Source organism: Procambarus clarkii, chromosome 11, assembly GCF_040958095.1.
Source record: "Procambarus clarkii isolate CNS0578487 chromosome 11, FALCON_Pclarkii_2.0, whole genome shotgun sequence".
Taxonomy (NCBI): Eukaryota; Metazoa; Arthropoda; class Malacostraca; order Decapoda; family Cambaridae; genus Procambarus; species Procambarus clarkii.
In genome coordinates this window covers 9,964,538-9,979,970 of record NC_091160.1, presented here as the reverse complement: position 1 = coordinate 9,979,970, position 15,433 = coordinate 9,964,538, and the positions used below count along the sequence as shown (strand labels likewise).

The window sequence follows — 15,433 nt, the reverse complement described above, 5'->3', positions numbered from 1 at the left end:
TAATGTTGCTCTTTATTTGGGTAAATTTATCTTCATAGTATTTAGTTTTGGCTCGTCTAATTATTTTAGATAGCAATAACGAGTAATTCTTTGAGAATTCTTTGGAGACTGTTCCTAGCCCATACTTCTTCTCAAGGTCGTGTTTTTTGTTAATGGATTTAAGTATTCCCTTTGTAAGCCAAGGATTGTTAAGTCTTTTGCTTGTGACTTGTTTTGTAAGCATAGGACAGTGGGTGTTATAAAGGCTAAGAGTTGTTTGAAGAAAAGATTGCACTGCTAGGTTGATGTCCCCTATGTTACCTAACTTGGACTCCCAGTTGACATTATCAGCAGCAGTTATAAATTTGTTTATAGCAGTTTCATTGTGCAGCCTAAAGCTTAACTCCCTTGTCTCTAGAGGTGGTTTGCTAATGTTAGTTAAGAGAAATGTGGGGTAATGGTCTGTAATGATATCGGTGATTATACCTGAAGTAAGCGGAGAGGTTATGTTGGTCCAGATGTGATCTACAGTAGTAGCAGTACTATCAGTGATTCTAGTTGGTCTAGTGATTAAGGGTATGAGGAAGCAGGAATTCATACAGTTGAGGAAGCTAACAGCAGTAGGGTGTTCAGGCTCGCAGAGGTCAATATTAAAGTCCCCTGCGATAATTAGATGGTTTTTGTTCAATCTGTTATCTAGTATTAGATTTCTAAGGTTTGAGTTGAATTCTGACACATCAGTGTTAGGAATTCTATAGACTGCACCCACAGACAGGACAGACTCGGCACCCTTGACTCTGAAACTGGCGAAGATATACTCCCCACAGCAGTCTCTAGTTCTAATTATTTTTAAGCATGTTAGTTCTTCGTGGTAGTAAAGAGCAGTACCACCACCTCTCTGCATTTGACGACAGTTGTGAATTGCCGAGTAGTTAGGCATGTTAAAGAGTTGAGCATTATCCTCTTTCAACCACGTTTCAGTAAGTATAATAAAAGAGAATTTGTTGTCAATAGTTTCAATCAAGGCACTAACATCATCGAAGTGTTTACCTAGGGATCTAACGTTCAAGTTGATTACAGAGATATTGTGATTATCTGTTAATACATTGTTTACATCATGTGCTGTAAAATATCTGCAATTTTGATCATTGAAGTGATGATTGTCATAGATAGTGGATAAGAGGTTTAGTTCTGGGTCTATACTTGTCTGCATAATAAGGCTGTTTGCAGGAAAACAAGGCAAGAATGGCAAATTACAAAATAGAAAACAAAGAAAAAAGTAGATTAAAAATTCTAAAGTAAAATAAACTTAATGGTAATTTTAAGTAAAAAGAAAAAAAAAACTTAATGGGAACTAGGAATGTAAAAAATTAACTAGAATAATTAATAACAATAGATGACCAAAAAAGTAAAAAAAACAATTATGAAATCTATAAGATGAAAAGCTTGCTTACTATACTATTATAAGTACACTATAGTTGAATACTAAAGTTACACTAAAACAAACTGAGGTAGTTTAAATAGAGATACACTCAGGAACACTAGATAATGAAGTTAATACTAGAGGACACAGGCAAAGCCAGTGTACTATGGAACATGTTTTTTTTTTCAACTAAAGTTAAAGCCTTTTGAAGGGAAAGGCAGAGCTAGAGTACACAAAGGTAGTTAAATGAGATTATAATTTGAATTCAGGCTATACAGCAGATATCCCACAGTCACTGAGGAAAGAATTAAGGTGAGCTTCTGTGGTTATTGAATAGGATTTTCCAGTGTCAGTCCTCCTAGCTATAATTTTACCATCTCGCACAAAACAGTGTTTAATTGTAGGGGAATTTTTGCGGAAGCCACGCAGTTTAAAAAAAAAGATTTTGCCTGCACCTGGTCAGACATTCATTCACATAAACAGTGGATTTACTAGCAACTGCAGATGAGATAAGATCAGTCTTGCGGGAGCAGCTATCTAATTTTAAACGAATTCGCCTATTATTAGTACCAGATGATTTGGTACCCACTCTATAAGCTGCTTTGATGTCATTTTTTTGGATCGAATAACTTAACTTATCCTGCAATACTTTGATCACGATGGCAGCACAGTCTTCACCATCAGTTTCTTGGGGAAAATCACGTGAAGAGATAATTACAGACTCAAGTAGTTTATGTTGGTCTGTCTCGTCTTGGGTAACAGTGTGTTGTTGTTGTAGGTTGTTCAGATGGTTCTCAAACTGTTGCAATATTTCTTCCTGTTTTTTAGTGGTTGCATTTGGATTAAAGTTTGTAACTGTGTTCTTGAGAATGCTTAATTCTTGTTCGAGGTTGACGACTCTGGTAGCTAGATCTTGATTGTTCTTGTGTATGTCTACAACTTCATTCTGCAAAGATAATGAGCCTTGCAGGTTCATTATTAAGGCCGACTGCTCTTTGATTACTGTCATTTGATCTTCATGTACTTGAGTTAATAACTTGAGCCATGGGTTATCAGCAAAGCGCTTGAAGTCAGAACAAGGGGCAGCAGCTCCTTTAAGTTGGTCCATATGGCTACCTAATTGTTGCATGGCCCGTGTCGGAGACGGCGCTGCGCCCAGCTGAGATTGTTTGTTATTGTTGACGGGGGGAGAGTCGGTACCCCCCACGGCGGCCACCGAGGGGGAGATAGCTGAACTAATCATGTTGTTAGCCTGGCTAGAAGGGTTATTCTTGTTAGGTGTGCTATCTTTCTTAAGGGTCTTAACGGTCTTACTTTGCATGATAGCAGGATAAATGTAGGCAGGAACAAATAGGGAAGACTCGTTGATAGGCAGCAGTGAACGTCGGGTACAGCTTCTTAGCTCCAGGTAGCAACACTAGTGAGGTCGAAATGAGAGAATTACGGGTTGGTCTTGTTGTTTTTTTCAATCACATTTAGGTCACTGTGTACTTAGCTGCCTTCGGGTGATGCTACATCATTTGTTGGTAGCCGAGAGCTCAAGGATCAGTTGATAAAAGAGGAGGGAGGGCAGGGCCGACAGGTGTTGTTGACGTTCGTTCGTTCCTCCTATTCGTTATGTTGGTCCAGATGTGACCAAGAGCCGTGGCAGTACTATCAGTGATTCTAGTAGGTCTAGTGATTGAGGGTATAAGGAAGCAGGAATTCATACAGTTGAGAAAACTAGCAGCAGGAGGGTTATCAGGCTCGCAGAGGTCAACGTTAAAGTCCCCAGAAATAATTAAGTGGTTTTTGTTCAGTTTGTTCTCTAGTATTAGATTTCTAAGGTTAGAGTTAAATTCAGTCACATCAGTCACATTAGTATTAGGAATCCTGTAGACTGCTCCCACAGTCAGGACAGCATTGCTACCCTTGACTCAGAAACAGGCAAATATATACTCTCCATAAGGGTCTCTAGATTTAAATACTTTTAAGCAAGTCAGTCTCAGTCAGCAAGTCCCCTCTAACTCTTCAGTCTCCCAGTGACGTGAGGTTTAATTCCCGTAGTCTCTCCTCGTAGCTCATACCCCTCAGTTCAGGTACTAGTCTGGTGGCAAACCTTTGAACCTTTTCCAGTTTAGTCTTATGCTTGACTACATGAGATATTTTTTTACTTTTGAGATATGGACTCCATGCTGGAGCCGCATACTCCAGGATTGATCTGACATATGTGGTATACAAAGTTCTGAAAGATTCCTTACATAGGTTTCTAAAGGTCGTTCTTATGTTAGCCAACCTGGCATATGCCGCTGATGTTATCCTCTTAATATGAGCTTCAGGGCACAGATCTGGCGTGATATCAACCCCCAGGTCATTCTCTCTCTCAGACTCTTGAAGGATTTCATCTTCCAAATGATACCTTGTATCTGGTCTCCTGCTCCCTACACCTATCTTCATTACATTGCATTTGCTGCTTCCTCTAACAACCATTTATTCGATCATTCCTACAGCTTGTCCAGGTCTTCTTGAAGCCTCAAGCTGTCCTTCTCTGTCTTAATCCTTTTCATAATTTTGGCGTCGTCAGCAAACATTGAGAGGAAAGAGTCTATGTCCTCTGGGAGATCATTTACTTATATCAGAAACAGGATAGGTCCGAGTACAGAGCCCTGTGGGACTCCACTGGTGACTTCACGCCAATCTGAGGTCTCACCTCTCACTGTAACTCTCTGCTTCCTATTGCTTGAGTACTCCCTTATCCACTGGAGCGCCCTACCAGTTACTCCTGTGAGATTTTTTTTCTTTGACAGGTTATCAAAAGAATTAAGTCCTATTGATGTTACGTTAATTCGCAACTACCTCGCAAGAGAGGCAGACCTTAAACAGCAAGAGCTGCCATTGGCAGATATTTAATCTTAAAGCCTAAGATCATAGGACCGCGGGAGCAAACCGCCAGGCGAAACCACTCGGGTAACACCTGTCACTTAGGTCGCTGGCTCCTCCTAGTTTGACAACTAATAAAGGGTAGCCGACGGATTCTCACTTCTTATTTATAGAAGTGTGGTGCTGTGCAATGGGCTCGAGCTTCAGATACAGACTTGATATGAACATAAGCAGGCAAAGCGTTGCAGAACATGAAATGTGGGGCAGTAATATTGGAAGGTTTGACGTAAACGACCGTTTTCTAAACAAAACAATTTATTCACAAAACAAAACTAAAACTACTACACAGTGAATTTACGTTACTTTACTGTCACTCCAGTGGCACATTAACGAACAGCTAATCAACAGCCTGATGGACCCACGGTCTCCTTATCCCGTCGTCGCTGACTGAACAATGACACTAACTGAACAAAGTGGTGCCCACTGGTGACGCAAGCTTGCAATCAATATTGTCACGGCTTCACGGTGACCAATACTATAATCACAAAAACTTGACTGGCGCTCGCTGCCCACAACGAGGTACCAAGTAACAAGGCGGTTAATCCAAGAATGATAACCCCTTATAAAAAATCTTACGTTAACACTTGTCTCTCAGGACAATCAAAACAAAAGTTACTCTAATTGAATTTAAACAATTACGTTAACACACACGTGTCTCAACGTCACTTAAATGGCAGCAATAACTCGTACATCAATTAATTACATCAACTTGAAAGTCAAGCATTCGGTGAGTAATTCCCAATTAATTACTGAATATAACAGCCTATTAATTCAGACGAGTATTGACAGAGCTTACTGTTTCTCAACTGACAGTTCACTTCCGGTCTTACGACAAGATTACCTTAACGAGGGTAGACTACTGTACCACACACAATGTTCCAATACTCCGTGTAAACAACAACATCAACACCTGGTGAATTCACTAAGTGGCGATTACTAATTATCTTTAATTAGCTACGAGTGCTTAATCACTCTGTCCGCAGACAGATCTGATCAGTCCAACGAATTACAACAGCTTAATTACAGCGCAATTGACTCCGATCATAACAGACCGTCAACCCCTTACGTTAATCACTCAATTAACGACAGCTCGTTAAATCGTTAACACTACGTTAGTCTTCACTTGACAATTCCTCCACTGCGTGAACTTCACTGTGACTGTTGCCTTTACACGTCCCTACGTTAATCACAACAATGTTCAACGAACAAGTGACCTCGTTAAGTAAATCGTGAACCCCGGTGACGTTAACTGACTTTAATTCTCACGGAATCCTTCACAGTACACAACGCCTTCCACCAAGGTCAAACTTGTCTACGGTTTACACACACAGTACAACACAGTACATCACAGTACAACACAGTACATCCTTGCCACTCACGGCAAAACTTGTAAATGACTTTCCCCAGTAAATTATCCACCAATAATTCACACTTTACCACAACACAACAGTAAAATATATAACCAAGGGAAATCTCCCTGTTACCACTTTTCACTGCTGAAAAAAGGGAATCAAATTACAGCGAATACATACACGGCACATAGGAAAAAAATAGAAGTAAATAACTCACTTTACCCTACCTCTGAATGTGTCACTAGGTGTCTTCACACACGTCAAAAATCACAGTTGGGCCCAATCCTCAACTTGATGACAAACAGGGTAGACTCACACATCTCCAATTCCCATTCACCTCCCCAGGTGGTCCCAGGGACAGAGGACAGACGGAACACTGGGGGCGAACCCAGCTTCAGAGTTTTATTACCCAAACAGAAACAGTGTACTTACATCAATGGCCCGCAACCTTCTTTCACTCACACATACACGTCAATCACACTCCCACTGCTGCTGCTGGATGATGACGCAGGCGTCCACACTTCCTACACGTGGTCAGGTGGAGCACAGGGTCCTAGACCACGGGGTTAACTCTACACACACAGAGACCAGGATGGCGCAGACACACCGGCACAGGCAGCCAAGGTTAGCGCACAACAGCAGGAATGCGGTACCACGCCCCTTTCACTTGACACGGTACCCCAGGATACGACGGTACACGGTGTTACACGGTACACGAGACCCGAGACGGAGTCCTTCACTGTTCCTCAGAATTATAACATTTAAGGTTTCTCTCATAACACTGAATCCTTTTCTAGCACGTCTCACAGCAATATCTTCAAGCACAGATACGATGGACGGCGGATGTCGTTTTCGTAGCCCGATAATTAACGCCTCACTCAGTCCAGTTCCTCTAAGATGGCGTCCCACAATTTCGCGGCTAGATGACAAGTTCAGACGGCTCGATACAAGCCCCTTTCCGATTACCGGATTCTTACGCACGGCACACGGAAAGATAGCAAGATGTAGGCGTGACTTTAGTAACGTTGCAGGCGGTATTTCCCGATGCTTGGCCTAGCACGGGAAACACGTCGTCAGGGAGCAACGTCCTAGGTAAGAATGTCTTTCCCGCCAACATCATGCCTGGGGGTACCATGCGGTACCCCTCAGCATCTTGGCCAATCACGGTTCAGCATTTCTGAGGCCCAGGCCCTCAGCCAATCCCGCACCTGCCCCATGACGCTACCCCCTCTCTCACGAGGTGGACACGTGATAGGGGGGGGTGGTCTACGGCCGTTAACCCCCCATACCTCCCTCTCTACACTTGACTTGTACAAAAATTTCCCTGAAATCAACTCTCTCCTGTAATTTCCTTCACAGACCTGATACAGCGATCAGAATGACATCAATGGCTAGCAAATGTCATGGGCTGTCCAACGACACCCAACACGACTGTGGAAAAGTTATATTCAGAAAGTTGAATCACGGTGCACATCACTGGTGCACTATGCAATTTCGTACTTAATTCAGTGCACGAGAGAGCAGGGAAAATATGTCCCCTGACAACTCCTGCCTGTTTCTTCTGCTTATGCATCAGCCTTTTATGGGGTACTGTGTCAAAGGCTTTCCGACAATCCAAAAAAATGCAGTCCGCCCATCCTTCTCTTTCTTGCTTAATCTTTGTCACCTGATCGTAAAATTCTATTAAGCCTGTAAGGCAAGATTTACCCTCCCTGAACCCATGTGGATGGGTTGTCACGAAGTCCCTTCTCTCCAGATGTGTTACTAGGTTTTTTCTCACAATCTTCTCCATCACCTTGCATGGTATACAAGTTAAGGACACTGGCCTATAGTTCAGTGCCTCTTGTCTGTCACCCTTTTTGTATATTGGGACTACATTAACAGTCTTCCATATTTCTGGTAGGTCTCCCGTTTCCAGTGACCTACAATACACTATAGAGAGTGGCAAGCAGAGCGCTCCTGCACACTCTTTCAATACCCATGGTGAGATTCCATCCGGACCAACAGCCTTTCTTACGTCCAGATCCAACAGGTGCCTCTCAACCTCGTCTCTAGTAATTTTGAACCCTTCCAAGGTCGCCTGGTTTACTGCCACCTCTCCTAGCGCAATGACCTCTCCTTGTTCTATTGTGAAAACCTCCTGGAACCTCTTGTTGAGTTCCTCACACACCTCTTTGTCATTCTCTGTGTACCTGTCCTCACTCGTTCTAAGTTTCATCACCTGTTCCTTCACTGTTGTTTTCCTCCTGATGTGACTGGGTAGTAGCTTTGGTTCGGTCTTGGCTTTATTTTCTATATCATTTTCATACTTTTTCTCAGCTTCTCTTCTCACACTAATGTGGGGGTTTTCTTTTTTTGCTTTCCCGACTGCAATGCATACGTCGCCAATCTACATGTGGCAGACCCTTCACGAAGCTGTCGGAATTAGCAGAGAAAATACGAGAGCAACCGTACAGGGCCTGGGAGCAAGGTCGAGTTAGAGTCCTTGAGGGTCTCTTCTCAGACTAGCCTCACCTGGTCCTGCTCCACGTTGATCGTTGGAATCTCCTCAATGATTTAACACTTTAAGGGACTCCTAGGGTCCTCATCACATTTATAGTTTAGTGAATAATAGGCAACTCGGTGTTGGAGACACTTAGAGCTGAAGGCTTGAGTAATTTGTTGGCAGTATTCAGAAGTGGTTCAACGGAAACACCGCATAAAGCTTAACAGTAGTTTATTTACTAACTTAACCACTAATACAATGGGTGCTTGATTTACTTTAGATTGGTGTCAGAAAGGCTATGGTTGCATTAGCGAGACTCTTGACGTCTGGCTAATGGACTCGGATCCACTCGTGGCGAAACACCTAACTTAACACAGTTGACACCCAATCATTAACACGGCAACCTAACTGCCGGTATGCAAAGGGATTACAATAGTTCCAACTGGATACTCGGGTATTGATGATATGCAATAAACACAATGGCACTGTCAATGGGACAGGCAATAACATGCACAATAAAAATATCACACAATACTAAATGTGTGGTGTATGTGAAGCTTACATTCACAGACGAGTGTAATGCCATGATACCACACAGATAACCACGCATACACCGTCGGGTGCCTTCACCTATAACCTGTGTCAAGTATGAGTAGGTGAAAACTGTGGTTGATCCATCAGATCAACACAGACAGACACAATAAAACAATGACAAGATCTTGTACTTACAGGTCGTAAGTACCACTCTTATTCACTCACTCACTCAGGCACATTTATGCAAGAACTCGTAGGTGGCCTGATAGCTGGTTTCCTTGTTCTGAAGTGAGACCATTAACGACAGGGTTTCCCACAAACCGTACTTAACACGGGGGTACTCGCAGGAGGGCGTGCTGTATGTATAACTGACACACGCACACACTCTGGCACTGGTGGTGAGTAAGGGTGGTGACGTCACGTGGTACAGTGAGGGCGGCGGCTGGTGGGCTACACGCTCGGGACAGAGTGGCGGCTGTATGGTACCATGTGGTACACTGTGGTAAATGTCACACACAGGTTACTTAGGCAGTGGCACTGCCTTAGTTCACTCTAGGTCACTCACAACGATCTTTGTTACCAGGGGTTAGCTGATACCAGTCTGTTTCGCTCTGGTGATTTTGTCACTATAGGCTTCTAAACAATATAGTCACAGTCGCGATTCACGGCGAGCGTTGGTATATCGAAAAGACGCTGAGTTTAACTTGACGGTGAAGAATGGACAGTGTTCAGTCTATTGGCCGATAGACAGAACAGGACATGTCCTGTATGCAAGGACTTCCTCATGTGAATTCACTTTCAAGAGAAGCAGGGCTCCTCGTGGGGCACACACAACGGATTGCAATTTGACCAATAGCATTGCAGCAAATGGACAGGAACCAATCATATTAATCGTTTCCTGATCAGTAGCAGAGGTGACGTCATGAACACGCCACGACCACGTCACAGCTGTTATTCTCCATCGCGCAGGTTGAGACTGACCCCAGGATCACACTGTCGCCTCGCAGGCATTCCCTCTCCTCTCTCACGCTTCACACTGGCCAATGTACTCACTGACCCTTTGTGGCAAGTATGCTTAACTTCCCTGTATCTACTTCCTGCCTGGACATACGGCGGCCTCCGTATTATAAACGTATTCCTGGTTAAGTGGGCATTCTGTAGATACCCAATATGCCAGTTTATTATCCAGGATTAACAGAGATAGGGCTTGTGCACGAAGATCGGTGCACTGTGCACTGCAATGAGCCATTCAAGTCAGCTGTGGGAGAATCTTGAGAGACATACTCTCACAACTAACATACTCGTTCCTGGTTCTCTGGTATCTCTTTCTACTGTCTGGTGTTCTGTTATTTCGGGAGTTCCTCCACGCCCTTTTGTTCAGTTCCTTTGCTTTCATACATGCCTTATTAAACCATGGATTCTTCTTTTGCTTCTCGTTTTTTTCCTGTTGGGCCGGGATAAACCTGCTTACAGCCTCCTGACACTTTTGGGTGATATAGTCCATCATGTGTTTGTACGGACTTAGTTGTGAGTTCTGTGTCCCATGGGATATCCCATAGGAATTTTCTCATCTCCTCATAATTTCCCTTTTATGGGGAAATTATGAGGAGTTCTCTGTTTCCCAGTTCTTTTTTGGGGGAGATAATTCCTAGCTCTATCAGGTACTCAAAGATCAATACACTTATTTATTTATTTATTTATTTATTTATTTATTTATTTATTTATGCATATACAAGAAGGTACATTGGGATTGTGAGGATACATAATATAGTAATTGCAATCTTGTAAAGCCACTAGTACGCGCAGCGTTTCGGGCAGGTCCTTAATCTACGAAAATTTTAAGTATGTAAATACTTGCAAAACATATAAAAAATGATAACAGTTACAAGGCAAGAAAAAAATAAAAGATGAGAGAAAATTATAGGTATATTAAAGCACGTAGGTAGCTCAGATTGATGGCAATGACAGCTTGAATGGTAGTTGACGAAAATTGGTAGGCACAATACAGCATATGGCTAGCACATAAAAGAAGACAGCAATGAACACAATGATAAGGTTATCTGGGTTAAGTACATAAAAATTGGGAGATTGGGTAACACTAGGTACAGAGCAAATATAAAGCTCAGTGTAGGAAACTACGAAGATGAAATTAGGTACTTTTTGGTTTTGCTTTTAAATGAGGCAAAAGTTTGACGAAGATGAAATTAGGTACTTTTTGGTTTTGCTTTTAAATGAGGCAAAAGTTTGACAGCTTTTCAATTCACTAGGGAGTGAGTTCCATCGACTAGGTCCCTTAATTTTCATAGAGTGTTTACACAGATTAAGATTGACCCTGGGGATATCAGAGATATTTATTTCTGGTGTGGTGATAATGAGTCCTATTACATCTGTCCAGGGAGAGTTTCAGAGCATGGTTTGCATTTAAGAACAGGGTTTTGTAAATGTAGTTGACACAAGAGAATGTGTGGAGGGAGTTAATATTTAGCAAGTTTAGGGATTTAAACAAGGGAGCTGAGTGTTGTCTGAGAGCAGAGTTGGTTATTATTCTGATAGCAGATTTTTGCTGGGTGATGATGGGCTTAAGGTGGTTTGCAGTGGTAGACCCCCATGCACAGATACCATAATTAAGATAGGGGTAGATTAGTGCATAATATAGTGAGAGGAGAGCAGAGTTAGGAACATAATATCTTATTTTAGAGAGTATACCAACTGTTTTAGAGACTTTCTTAGTTATGTGTTGAATGTGGGTGCTGAAGTTGAGTCTCTTATCTAGGAATAGGCCAAGAAACTTGCCATCATTTTTATTACTGATGTTACTGTTGTCTATATGTAGCTGAATTGCATTTGATGATTTGCTTCCAAATAAGATGTAATAGGTCTTTTTTATGTTTAATGTTAGTTTGTTAGTTGACATCCATAAGTGAACTTTTTAAAATTCATTATTCACAACATTATTTAGTGTATGTAGGTTGGGGTCTGAATAGATAAGGGTAGTATCGTCAGCAAACAATATAGGTTTAAGAATATTAGAGACATTAGGCAGATCATTGATATATATAAGAAATAGAAGAGGTCCTAAGATGCTGCCCTGTGGCACTCCAACGGTAATTGGTAGAGTGGAAGAAGTTGTATCACTGATGGTTACATATTGGTGTCTGTCACTAAGATAGGATCGGATGTAGTCAAGGGCAAGGCCTCGGATTCCATAATGCTAGAGTTTAAGTAAGAGGTAGTTGTGATTGACAGTATCAAATGCTTTTCTTAGGTCAATGAAGAGTCCAATCGGAAACTCATTTTTGTCAAGGGCTGAGTAGATTACGTCAAAGAGACTAATGAGTGCATCATTGGTGCTCCTTTGAGACCGGAAGCCAAACTGGCAGGGGCTGAGTATGTCGAATTTTAAGAGGTAGGAATTGAGCTGTTTGTAAATAATTTTTCAAATATTTTTGATAGAATGGGTAGATTTGATATTGGTCTATAATTGTTTATGTCCGCCGGATTTCCTCCTTTATGGACTGGCGTTACTCTTGCTTTTTTAAGGATATCAGGAAAGGTGTGACACTATAGATTTGTTGAACAATAGAGCTCTGGGTGGGGCAAGGGCATGGGAGGCGCTCTTGTATACAATGAACGGAATTTCACTGGTGTTCCCTGCCTTGGTTTTTAGAGTGTATGATGGACACAGCATCTGCCGGGCTGATTGGTGAAAGGAGAAGAGAGTTTGGATAGCTGCCTGAGAGATATGTGTTAATATGTGTCTGAGTCTGTGAGATTTTACTGGCAAGATTAGCACCAACCGATGAAAAGAAGCTATTAAATTCATTTGCCATTTCTAAATCACTGTGATCGCTAATTCCCGAGGGGGCTTCCAACTTAACTTCCCTTATATCTGACTCATTTAGGGTAAATATCAGATCAAGCATAGCTGGTTCATCATCTCCTCTCATTCTTGTCGGTCCCTTGATGTGTTGGCTTAGAAAGATTCTTGTTGCCACATCCAGCAGCTTAGCTCTCCATGTGTCCGGTCCTCCATGTGGGGTCTCTGTTCTCCCAATCTATCTTCCCGTGGTTGAAGTCTCCATGATTAGTAGTCTGGATCCATTCCTGCTAGCTACAGAAGCTGCTCTCTCTATTATATTGATGGTGGCCATGTTGTTTCTTTCATATTCCTGTCTGGGTCTTCTGTCATTTGGTGGGGGTTATATATGACTACTACTACAATTTTTTTGTCCTCCAATTGCTCTAGTACCTACTATGTAGTCACTGAAATCTTTACAGCCCTGAACAACCATCTCTTCAAAACTCCAGCCTTTTCTTATCAGCAAAGCTACACCACCTCTTCCTCTTCCTTCTCTCTCTTTCCTCACTACATTGTAATCCTGTGGAAACACTGCATTTGTTATGGTTTTCGTTAGCTTTGTTTTTGTGAGTGCTATTATGTCTGGGTTTTCTTTTAGTGCCTATTCTCCAAGTTCACTTGCTTTATTTGTAATCCCATCTATGTTAGTGTACATTGCCTTGAAACTCACTTTCTTCTGTTCATTCTCTTGTCCCCCTTCATGGTGAGCGTTTTGCTGATGGAGGAAGCTGTTCAATAGGTGTGAAGATCTGTGAAGTGGTTAACAGGGTCACAGTAGGTTCTGGGGGGGGAGGTTCAAAGGAAGGGGGGACAGGTAGGGTATGGGGTAAGGAGGTAGGGGTGACATGGAGGATATGGGGTGAAGAAGAGGAGGGATGGGGAGGGTTGGGGATGAAGGGGGAGGGGGACTGGGGGGAAGGGGGGAGGGGGGCATGGTGGGAATGGGTGAGGGGTGACAGGGTCGGAATGGGGTGGGGGAGGAGGGAGGGTTGAGTGGGCATTTGGGTAGGAGCAGGTAAGGTGAGGGGTAGGGAGGGTTTCTATGCAGAGGAAGGTGGTGGTGTTGCCCTCCCCTCTGGTGTTGCTGGTATGCTCGTGTGGGTTCCCTCTTGTCTCTGGGACTGTTGTGTTGGGGGCTGTGATTTTCCTGGTTTACTCCTCTCTCCCTGCGCTTCCTCCTTGCCGCTGCTGCCCTGGCTCTCTCCTTTTTCGTCCTGTCCCTCTAGAGGAATGCATTTTTTTGTATTCCTCCACATACTGCAGATGACTCTTCCTTTCTAGAATAACCTCCTTCATGGTCTCGTTTGCAAACACTATCTTCACCAGGCGGTCTCTGTCCTTGTTGTATCAGCCCAAGCTGAAAACCTTCTCAGTGTTTTGCTCATCACCTTCCATCCTTAACCCCTTTAGTATCCCATTTACTGCCTCTCTCTCCTTGCTATTCCATTCTTGCCTATTGGGTCCTTCCTGTTTTTTGATTGCCTACAGCTATACACTGATCTTTTTCTTTCCAGCAGCTGACTGGTACACCTTGCTGCTTCCTGTGAGGTAGCTGCTTGCATGGCTACCTCCCTCACTGTTGCCATTGCTTCTGTACTCTTTCTCAGTCTTTCCGCAAATGTTTCAGGTACAGAGGCATTTCCTTCAAATGCGACAATTCCATCTTCTCTTTGGATGAATATCTGATGCTCAGTCTCATTATTTTTCTCTGTGAGGATTTGATCTCCTCCTGTGCTGCTGTCAGCTCACTTTGCAGGTTGTTAATTGTATTCTTCATTTCATGTAACTCCCTCCTGAATTCCTCCAAAACTTGGGCTAACATTTCCTTCATTTAGTCACTTTGACTGTTCCCTGTGTCCCCTGTTGCGTCCTCCTGCCATCTTTGTCCCTTTCCCTGATGTGTTTTGATAGGGTTAGGCAAGAGGTGGGGGGGCAGAGAGGAAGGGGGAAAGAGGGAGAGAGGGAGAGAGAGAGAAAGCACAAAAGAGACAGAGAGCAAGTGAGAGAGCAAGAGAGAGAAGAGAGAGAGAGAGAGAGAGAGAGAGAGAGAGAGAGAGGAGAGAGAGAGAGAGAGAGAGAGAGAGAGAGAGAGAGAGAGAGAGAGAGAGAGAGAAGAGAGAGAGAGAGAGCAGATGAGGAGAGAGAGGAGAGGCGAGAGGGAGGGAGAGGGACGAGGGAGGGGGGGGAGGGTGAGGAAGAGGGAGGGAGGACGAGAGAGAGAGGGAGGGAGGAGAGAGAGAAGAGAGGAGAGAGAGAGAGAGAGAGAGAGAGAGAGAGAGAGAGAGAGAGAGAGAGAGAGAGAGAGGGCGAGAGAGAGAGAGAGAGAAGAGAGAGAGAGAGAGAGAGATAGGGCGAGAGAGAGGGAGGGAGGGCGAGAGAGAGGGAGGGATGCAGGGAGGGCGAGAAAGAGGGAGGGAGGCAGGGAGGGGGAGAGAGAGGAGGGGGGGAGCGAGAGTGAGAGAAAGGGAAGGTGGGGTGGGGGAGGAGGGAGATTTTAGGTCACTCAATCTATGGAAGCTAGTTGACGTGTTGTCAGATGCTGACAACACACAGGTTGTTGTTGTCAGCATCTGACAACTGCTGACAACACCGCTGTTCACAGGTTCACTAGGTGCAGACGTATTAACAGGTGTTGTGACGCATCTGGCTACCTAGTAGCCAGAACGCACTTCTCGGCCTACTATGCAAGGCCCGATTTGCCTAATAAGCCAAGTTTTCCTGAATTAATATGTTTTCCCTAATTTTTTCTTATGAAATGATAAAGCTACCCATTTCATTATGTATGAGGTCAATTTTTTTTATTGGAGTTAAAATTAACATAGATATATGACCGAACCTAACCAACCCTACCTAACCTAACCTAACCTATCTTTATAGGTTAG

The 15,433-nt window shown here is 43.3% G+C and overlaps 1 protein-coding gene across 1 annotated transcript in view; it reads right to left on the bottom strand.

Annotated features, from left to right (window-relative positions):
* The window catches only part of LOC138363530 (beta-1,4-glucuronyltransferase 1-like), a 33,820-nt gene extending 19,973 nt beyond the window's left edge, over positions 1-13,847 (bottom strand). Inside the window, exon 1 of the mRNA XM_069322885.1 lies at positions 13,810-13,847. Coding sequence (XP_069178986.1) covers positions 13,810-13,847 — 38 coding nt within the window. The remainder of the gene's footprint in view (positions 1-13,809) is intronic.
* Positions 13,848-15,433: the final 1,586 nt, after the last annotated feature.